Raw genomic sequence first — 10,754 nt, forward strand, 5'->3', positions numbered from 1 at the left:
AAAGAAGGATCATGGAGGCTGGTTAGGATGAGATTGTGGAACATCCAGGCACAATGACAGCTCAGACTGAGGTGGTAAAGCCATAAGTGTGAAGAAATGGAGATTCTCTGGATATATTTTGAAAGCAAAACTGACAGAATTTTCTGGTAGACTGATATGGAATCAAGGACAATTTATATGTATTTTTTCCACTCAATGAACATTTGTTGAAACTTCCTATGTGCCAGGCACTGTGTTATGTGCCATGTGAATAGTGGCACATGAAAAAGCAAAGGCAAAAATGAATAGTGGCACATGAAAAAGACAAAGGCCAAAAGTACATAGCTGCTAAACAAGTCTAAGAATTGACTTCCCCAAGTCCCTGAAGAGTTGATTTTTTGTACATATACTTTTTATTGAGATATTTCACATACCATACAACTATCCAAAGATCCAACGTGTACAACCAATTGCCCATGATACCACCATACTGCTGTGCATCCATCATCAAAATTAATTTTTTTTCAATTTTTAGAACATTTTCATTATTCCAGAAAAGAAATAAAGGCAAAAAAAAAGAATCTCAAATCTTCCCGTACCCCTAAAAACTCCCCCCTTCCATTATTCATTCTTAGGTTTGGTATAGTACATTTGTTACTGTTGATGAAAGAATGTTAAATTACTACTACCTGTAGTATATAGTTTGCAATAGGTATATATTTTTTCCTATACACCTCTCTGTTATTAACTTCTAGTTATAGTGTCATACAATTGTTCTAGTTTGTGAGAGATTTCTGATATTTGTATAGTCAATCACAGACATTGTCCACCACAGTATTCACTCTTCTATATATTCCCATTTTTTAACCTCCAACTTTCTCCTTCTGGTGACGTACGTCACTATGAGCTTACCATTTCCACCACATTCACACACCTTTCAGCACTGTTAGTTATTCTCTCAACATGCTACCATCACCTCTGTCCATTTCCAAATGTTTAAGTTCACCCTAGTTGAACATTCTGCTCATAATAAGCAATCCCTCCCCATTCTTTAGCCTCAATTAATATCCTGGTAACTTATATTTCATGTCCATGACTTTACATATTAAAATTAGTTCATATCAATATTTGCCTTTATGTGTCTGTCTTATTTCACTCAGTATAGTGCCCTCAAAATTGCTTCATCAACCCATTTCTAAGAAGGTTTTGTTCACCCACCATATATTCTGTCCTAAGTAAACAATCATCGGTTCCCTGTATAGTCATGTATTAATGTATTCAGCAGCATTGCCACTCCACTATCTATATAAGGACATCTCCACTTCTTCCACAAAGAAAGAGGAAGAGTCAAAGAAGGCAGAGAGACAAAAGAAAAAGAAAAGAGAAAGAGAGAAAAAACATGACAGCTATAAAGCAACAGAAGGAAAGATAACATTAACCTAAAGTAGAATAAAGAGTCAGACAATGTCACCAATGCCAGGAGTCCCATAACTTTCCCTTCCTCCCATATACATTTAGCTTTGGTATATTGCCTTTGCTATATTAAAGGAAGTATAGTATATTGTTTCTATTAATTATAGTCTCTAGTTTGCATTGATTGTATTCCCCCCCAATCCCACCCTATTTTTATCACCTTGCTATGTTGACATTCATTTGTTCTACCTCATGTAAAAACATATTTGCACCTTTTATTACAATCATTGAGCACTCCAGATTTCCCTGAGTTACACAGTCCCAGTCTTTATCCTTTGCCTTTTGTTCTGGTGTCCCACATGATCCCAACCTTCCTCTTTCAACCATACTCACAGTCATCTTTGTTCAGTGTACTTACATTGCTGTGCTACTATTTGCCAAAATTGTTTTCCAAACCTCTCATTCCTGTCTTCTCCTTTCTGTCTGTAGTGTTCCCTTTAGTGTTTCCTGTAGAGCAGGTATCTTGTTAACAAACTTGGTCATTGTCTGTCTGAGAATATTTTAAACTGTCCCTCATATTTGAAGGACAGTGTGCCGGTTTGAGTGTATTGTGTCCCCCAAATGCCATTATCTTTGTGGTCTTGTGTGGGGCAGGCGTTTTGGTGATGGTTGGATTTGCTTGGAATGTGCCCCACCCAGCTGTGGGCAATGATTCTGATGAGATGTTCTCATGGAGGTGTGGCCCCATCCATTCGGGGTGGGACTTGATCGGTGCAGCTACATAAATGAGCTGACTCGGGGGGAGGAAGGGAGTGCAGCTGGGAGTGATATTTTGAAGAGAAGCAAGCTTGCTAGAAAGGAACATCCTGGGAGAAAGCCGTTTTGAGGCCGGAGCTTTGGAGCAGATGCCAGCTGCTTTATGTGTTACCTTGGACACTTTGTGGCCTTAAGACTGTAATTGTGTAGTGAAATAAACCCCCGTTTTATAAAAGCTTATCCATCTTTGGTGTTTTGCATTCTGCAGCATTAGCAAACTAGGACAGACAGTTTTGCCAGATATAGGATTTTTGGTTTGCAGTTTTTCTCTTTCAGTATCTTAAATATATCACTCCATTTCCTTCTTGCCACCATGGTTTCTTTTGAGAAATCTCCATATAGTCTTATCAAACTTCGTTTGTATGTGATGCATCACTTTTCTCTTGCTGTTTTCAGGATTCTCTTTTTATCTCTGATGTTTGATAATCTGATTATTAAGTGTCTTGGTGTAGGCCTATTTGGATTTATTCTGTTTGGGGTATGCTGTGCTTCTTGTATCTGTAATTTTGTGTCTTTCATAAGAGATGAGAAATTTCCATTGATTATTTCATTTATTATTGCTTCTGCCCCTTTCCCCTTCTCTTCTCCTTCTGGGACACCAATGTCATGTACATTGCTGCATTTCATTTTGTCCTTAAGTTCCCAGAGATGTTTCTCATATTTTTTCAATTCTTTTCTTTATCTATTCTTTCATGTGTAGGCTTTCAGATGCTTTGTTCTCCAGTTCTTGAGTGTTTTCTTCTGCCTCTTAAAATCTGCTGTTGTGTGCTTCCATTTTGTCTTTCATCTCTTATATTGTGTCTTTCATTTCCATAGATTCTGCCAGTTGGTTTTTTGAACTTTCAATTTCTACCTTATGTATGCATAGTGTTTTCATTCTATGGTTAATCTCTTTTGCTATGTCTTCCCTAAACTTTTTGAATTAATTTAGTGTTAGTAGTTTCAATTCCTGTAACTTAGTTGAAGTGTAAATTTGTTCCTTTGCCTAGGCCATAACTTCATTTTTCTTAGTGTAGATTGTAGTTTTCTGTTGTCTAGGCATGGTTTCATTGGTTACCCCAATCAGACTTTCCCATACCCAAATGGGCTCTGGTCCCAGAAGGAAGAACTATTCTGTATCTGGTTTCCCTGAGGGAATGTCTTAGAAAATTGGTACACCCTGTGAGGCCTCAAGTCACTGTGCTTTTCTGCACAGCAGGTGGTACTTGTCCGCCTGTAACTCCAGACTAGTGTAAGGAGGTGTGAACCATGGCTGTTTTCCCCCAGGCTCTGGGGTCTGTTTCTGAATGCAAGGTAGATAGTAGAGCTGGGCCTCACTTCTTTCCTCTTAGGGAAGATAGACCCCCCCAGGGAGATATCATTAGCATTTGAATACTCTCTCTCTCTGCCCATGCTATATCCACCCTTGTCTGGGTCAGAGCACTGGGAACTGAAAATGGCTGAGACTTTCTCCACTGAGCTAAAATAGGGACAGAAAGCCCCCTTCAGAGCCAGTCTGTGGCCACCCTCTGGCTCTCCAAGGTCAGTCATCATCAAAAGCCTCTGTCTGCTTGTTGGGGATTTGTAGCTTGTATAAAGCAGTCCACACTTGTTAATTAAAACCTCAGCTGGAGCTCAGCTGATCTGTATTCACTTGCTCAGAGAGAGCTGCTCTCTAACACCAGGAGGCTTTTCAGCTCAGGCTGTGGGGGGAGGGGGCTCCCAGTTTGGATTTTCAGTTTTTACTTACAGCTTTTATGCTGCTATGTCAGGCATTCCTCCCAATTCAGGTTGGTGTATGATGAGTGGATTTTCACATTTGTCCCCCACAGTTATGCTGGATTATTTACTAGTTGTTCCTGGTTGTTTGTTATTTGTTCCATGGGGACTAACTAGGTTCCACTCCTCTCTATGCCTCCATTTTAGATCTCCAGGACAACTCATATTTTTGAACTGAACCATTGGAAGGATGAGGGCACCATCAGTTGAGATGGGAAGCTGGGCAGAAGCCGGTTATGGAAAGACAACCAGTGTATGCATTTTCTTTGGTTGCTGTAACAAATCACCACAAACCTTTCAGATTAAAATAACACACATTTATTCTCTTACAGCTCTGCAGGCTAGAAGTTTAAACAGTTTCAGTGGGCCAAGGTCAAGGTGTCAGCAGGGCTGTGCTCCCTATGAAGGCTTTAGAAGAAAATGTGTTTTCCTTGCCTTTTGCAGGTTTTAGAGTTACAGTCCTTACATTCTTCAACTCCTGGCATCTTCCTTCATCTTCAAAACCAGAGGCATAGCATCTTCTGTCTCTGACTCTGCTTCCAACATCACATGGACCTCTTCCCTTCTGTGTCAAATCTCCCTCTGTCTCTCTCTTATGAGGACATGTGTGATGGCATTTAGGGTCCATGTGGATAATCCAGCATCATTGCCAATCACAAGATCTTTCACTTCAACACATCTGCAAAGTTCCTTTTGCCATTGAAGGTCATGTGTTCCCAGGTTATGGGGATTAGGATGTGGACTTCTTTAGGAGACCATTATTCAGGCATTTAGTTTTGCATGCATTGAGTATGGGATGTCTAGTTCACCTCCAATGCCACCACATTGAATGAAAATCCACATTTAGGGACAGAGAGGAACAAAAGTATGAGCAGAACCTACTGAAAGCTGTGAGGTTGGGTGAGCTGACCAAGGGAGTAAGTCTGGTCAGAGAAGAGCATGAGAGGGACAACCAGTGAGAAGAAAGAAGCTACCATAGGAGGAAAGGTAACACAGTGCTGGAGCCAAACACTGTGGGGTAGTAAAAGGGAGGTAGATCCTTGACTAGATGACTGCCCCCCTCCACCTGTCTTGCCTCTGACCTGGGTTTGGGGGGTGATAGCAGGGAAAACCTGCCTGCCATGGACATCATTATAGGTGTCTCCCTACCTCTAACCCCCACAATTGTTTTCTTGCCTGGTGGAGGGAAAGGAGACTGTATCCAAGTGGCCAGAATTCAAATCCAGGCTGTCATCTGCTGTCTTGAACTCTGGATGGTAACCATGAGGCCGGTAATTATGAAGTTCTGACTGATGACAGGGTCTTCTTGGAGCCTCTTTCATGGACTAATTCATTAGGCTTCTAAGTCACTAAGTCTCACCCACTCTATGAAAGAGATGCATTCATCATCTAAAGAGATGGAGGAAACAGAAACTCAGGAAAGTTAAGTGCATTGCCCCCAGGCATGCAGCAAGTAAGAGGTAGAAACATATACAGAAGGTGCTCTGTGTGTATAGTTCCCCCTTCCCACCATTTACTGCCACCTTTTCTTGGTGTGTGTACATGCATGTTCATGTCTGTGTGTGCAAATGTTCACATGTATGTGGGTTTCACAGGTATATGAATGTGCATTGCATGTGCATGTGTATGGGACTATGTATGCACATGTTTGTGTGTATGTGCAAGTGTGCATGGATGTGCTTAATGTGGGGAGAAGCATGCCTTAGATTTCAATGCAGAAAGTTAGATTTTCCTTGAGATTATATCCCCTTGACAGGAACTTAAATCCTTCAGTTTTCCCTCATGTTCTCTGACCTGTGGCAAGCCCAGTAACACAGAAGACAGATGAAACGAATCAAAGCATGTTCATAGAAGGTCAGTGGAGAGGGGAAGGCTGCAGTCAGGACCTGGATGGCTCTGGGACAGGCAGGTGCCTGGCTTGAGGGATGCACAGAAAGGTACAGGGTGAGGGCCAGGGCAGGAAGGGCTACCTGCTTGACCTGCCAAGTAAGCACTGTCCTCTCTGCCTTTCTCCCTGGAGCCTGAGAAGTGTTTGGGGATGCTGGGCTCCATGGTGGACAGGGGTGGAATGGGCACTGAGAGATGGGGCTGGAGCATCTCCCTGCACAGAGTCCAGGCTGAGTCCTCTCTGATTTCTGGCATCAAGGTTTGGTGCATGGAGGCTGAGCTTCACTTCTTTGCAGCTTCAGGGTATCTCCCAATCTTGACCATCTCTCTGTGGAAAGGCTGCTTCACCTACAACAAGAGCCTCAGGGTCAGAGAAGGTGCTGGCAGCAAAAGGGTGCAGATGTGGACCCATGAATGGGGAAGGTGGGAGCCCTATCTGATGGGCTCTGCAGGCTTAATTTCATTCATCTAAGAGGGATATGTGGAGGGGGATGTGGCTCAGGACACATGTGTAAGTTTTCCCCTTCTGCCCCAGTAGGGTCAAGTGCAGGAATGGGACCATGCATCCCATCCCAACCCCTATGGAGGGAGTTGACCCCCCTAGGAAGCTGAACAGGAGCAATGTGCATCTCAGAACCTTCACCTGCTCATCCCATCCTCCTACAGGAAGGCCATGGTTAGAAGGGTCAGGCAGGGCAGGAAGCCTGGAGATAAGGAGTGGGCTGCCATCCCATTGCCACAGACTGAGAGGCCCTGACAGCCCCCTTGGGACCAGACCAGTATCCTGTGCCAGTGGAGGCCCCACAGAGCCTCTGGAACCTACAGCTCTGCACTGCCCGCACCAGAATCCTGGGACCAACTTCAGCAGATCCACAGGAAAGGCCTCCAGCTGAAATTCAACTTACCACCACCTTTGCAGGGAGTGGAGCCTGAGCCTGGAAGGAGGCCTGTTTGCCCAGTGAGGTAGTGGCAAAACCCAACCTGGCCAGGGTCTCCCCTCCCACATACCTTGATGAAGGTGACAAAGCCACTGTAGAGCAGGGTGAGCAAGAAGAGGGCCACAAATGTGGACAGTGTGGTCCACAGGCTGCCCAAGTCATCAGGATCTGCATACTTGTCACTGTTCTCCTCCTCAGTCTGAGGGACCAAGGGGATTGTGGCCTGGCCTGTGGGAAGAAATGATGCTGGATGAAAAGGATCCCAGACCTGCAGTTCAGGGCCATTTCTCTGCCTGGCCCCACACATGCAACACAGCTGAGCGCAAGGCCAACTCTGTCCAGAAAGTGACTATCTCCCCACAAAGCGTCCATCTTCTCATTCATCCAACTGTTCACTCAACAGACATATATTAAGTACCTTCCCCTGACAGAACTGTATTAGGCACTAGGCATTCAACAGAGCCAAGCATGTGATGCAGCATTAAGTGGGACAGAGAGACCTTAACAAAATATCCTCACAAATAATCAATATGGCTCCTATGATAAGGGCTATAAGCGAGTTTGGGTTGAGATTAACAAGGCACACAAGTCACCTGTCCCAGGCAGGTTGCCCAGCAAGAGCCTCCCATAGGAAGCAACTCCCATGATGTGTAAGAGGAGGAGGTGTTAACCAGGCAAAGACAGGAGGGAACAGCATTGTAAGAAGGAGGAACAACATGTACAAATGCCCAATATGAAAGAGCACATGACAACAGGAAAGGCTGAAAGGAATCCAGTGCAGCTTTAGCAAAGATCCCCGGGTGTGTGGTGGGAGAGGAGCAGGTTCAGGAAAGGTAATGAACATGCTGGTGAGTTTATCCTAAGAGCAATAGGGAATTGCTGATGGCTGGAAGCAAGGGAAACTCATGAACAAATTCATATAACAAAGAAGTCATTATGGGAAGACTTCATGGGAAGATGGCAAAGTAGGGACATCCAGGGCATAGTCCTTCCTGTTTAAACAAGCAAGCAAACAACTAAGCAGGCAAGAACTGTCTGAAAAAAAATATTTTGAAACTCTGGAGACCAGAAGAATACTATACAGCAGCAAGGGAAGAGCAGGGGAGAAAGGCTGATAAACCACTGTAAAGGATTATAAATTGCTTTCTTTCTGCAAAGAAGCTATCAGTGCCCAACCCCTACTCTCAAGGTAGACCACCTTGAGGTCCAGTCCCTGGCTAGTTTGCTGGTGACAGTAAAGGACATAAAACATCCTCTTCCTCAAGAGCACAGCCAATCAATTCTTTTGATAAGTGAATTTGGATTGCTGGGTGTCTTAGTTTGCTAATGCTGCAGAATGCAAAACACCAGAGATGGATAGGCTTTTATAAAATGGGGGTTTATTTCACTACACAGTTACAGTCTTAAGGCCACAAAGCATCCAAGGTAACACATCAGCAACCGGGCACCTTCACCTGAGGATGGCCAATGGCGTCCGGAAAACCTCTGCTAGCTGGGAAGGCAGCCGGTGTCTGCTCCATAGCTCCGGCCTCAAAACAGCTTTCTCCCAGGACGCTCCTCTCTAGCAAGCTTGCTCCTCTTCAGAACATCACTCCCAGCTGCACTCTCTTTCCTCTTTGAGTCAGCTCATTTATATAGCTCCACCGATCAAGGCCCACCCCGAATGGGTAGGGCCACACCTCCATGGGAACATCTCATCAAAATTATCTCCCACAGCTGGGTGGGGCACACTCCAAGCAAATCCAACCATCACCAAAACGTCTGCCCCACACAAGACCACAAAGGTAATGGCATTTGGGGGACACAATACACTCAAACTGGCACACTGGGGATTTTGTTCTGAGGGTAATTACTGTTTTAACCTACCCCAGACAAAGTCAGTGGTGGCAGTTATTTTAACCCTGCCCTGGACAAAGGCAGTGGCAGCCTTTGTTGCAAACCTTCCACAATAGGAGTAGAGGCAGAGGCGGAGACCAAAAAAGACTTTAAAAAAATGATCATCAGTATGCTCAAGGAGATGAAGGAAAGCATGGATAAAAACTAAAGGTATCAGGAAAATACTGTATGAGCAATATGAGAGTTTAAGTAGAGACATAGAAATTTTAAAACAAAACAAACAGAACTATAGAGTTGAAGACCGAATAACTGAAATGAAAAATATCCAGGAGGGTTTTAAGAGCAGATTGGAGCTGGCAGAAGAAAGAATCAGTGAACTTGAGGACAAGACACTTGAAATGAGTCAGGCTCAAGAGCAGAAACTGAAAAGAAATATTAAAAGTGAAATAGCCTAAGATAGCTATGGGATACCATCAAGCACACCAATATACACATTATGGGAGTTCCAGATGGAGAAGAAAGAGAGAAAGGGGCAGAAGGAATAGTCAAAGAAATAATGACATAGAACTTCCTTGCACATCCAAGAAGCTCAGAGAATACCAAACAGGATAAACATGAAGAAAAATACACCCCATCATATATTGATTACACTAATGAATGCAAAGGGCAAGGGGAAGTTCTGAAAGCTGAAAGAGAAAAGCAACATGTTATGTACAAGAGAGTCCCAATTAGATTGAGTTCTGATTTATCATCAGAAACCATGGAGGCAAGAAGGCGGAAGGTTGAAATACTTAACTTGGTGAAAGAAAACCACTGTCAGTGAAGAATTAAATATCCAGCAAGACTTTCTTTCAAAAATGAGGGAGAGATTAAGACATTCTCAGATAAACAAAAGCTGAAGGAGTTCATCACCACTAGACCTGACCTAAAAGCAATGATAAAGGCAGTTCTTCAGAATGAACAGAAAGGACAACAGATAATGTTTCAGAGCAGCATAAAAAAATAAAGACATGCAGCAAAAGTACACATTTGGGCAATTATAAATGCCAGTATTATTGTATTGTACTATCTGCTATGTAACTCCATTTATTACTTCCTATAGGAGCTAAAATGCGAAGATAAATCTATGTTTTTGGAGATACAATACACAAAGGTATACATGGTAAGAAGCACAAAAATTGGTGGGGGGACTGAAAGGTATAGGAAAAGTGTATGTGCATGCTATCGAAGTTAAGTTGGTAGTAAACCAAATATGATTGCTATGTATTTAGTATGTTAAATTTTAAGGTCATGGTAACCACAAGGAGAATAGATGAAAAAATAAATAAAGATAGAAATGAGAAGGCACTTAATATGGTATGGCACAAAAATGAAATAAATATAAATGTAGCTTTAATGGAAGTGAGGGACCAAAAAAAATATAAAAAAGCATGAGACTTACAAAGGCTAAATGGCAAAATGGCAGAAGAAACTTCTGTTATCAGTAGTGACTTTAAATGTAATGGATTAAACTCTGTAGTCAATAGGCAGAGATTGGAAGAATGGGAAAAAACCATGACCCAACTATGTGCTCTCTGCAAGAGACTTACTTTAAATTCAAAGATTCTAGCAGGTTGAGGGTGAAAATATGGAAAAAAATACATATGATTCGAGTAGTGATGAAAAAAGAGCTGAGGTGGCTATATTAATACAGGATAAAATAGACTTTAAGTAAAAAGCAGTTATGAGGGACAAAGATGGTCATTATATACTGATAAAGTGGGCAATTCAACAAGAAGATGTAACATTTATAATTATATATATGCACTTAACAGCAGAGCCCCAAAATATATGAAGCAAATTCTGATAAAGTTGAAAGGAGAAATTGACAGTTCCACATTAATAGTAGGAGACTTTAATACACTACTCTCAATATTTGATAGAACATCTAGTCAGAAGATCATACCAATGTCTGATAAAGATGCCACAAGAAAAGAAAACTGCAGACCAATATATCTTATGAATATAGATGCAAAAATACTCAACAAAATACTAGCAAACTGCATCCATCCACATATTAAAATAATTAACACACCATAATCAAGTGGGATTTATCTGTGGTATGCAGGGTTGGTTGAATATAAGAAA

General features: G+C 42.4%; 1 gene segment (V, D, J or C); it reads right to left on the minus strand.

Annotated features, from left to right (window-relative positions):
• Positions 1 to 5,363: 5,363 nt before the first annotated feature.
• LOC119515823 lies at positions 5,364 to 7,309 on the minus strand. The segment is given in 2 exon segments: positions 5,364 to 6,201; positions 6,862 to 7,309. Coding segments are annotated over 2 exon segments (303 nt in total).
• Positions 7,310 to 10,754: the final 3,445 nt, after the last annotated feature.

Source organism: Choloepus didactylus, chromosome 19, assembly GCF_015220235.1.
Source record: "Choloepus didactylus isolate mChoDid1 chromosome 19, mChoDid1.pri, whole genome shotgun sequence".
Taxonomy (NCBI): Eukaryota; Metazoa; Chordata; class Mammalia; order Pilosa; family Megalonychidae; genus Choloepus; species Choloepus didactylus.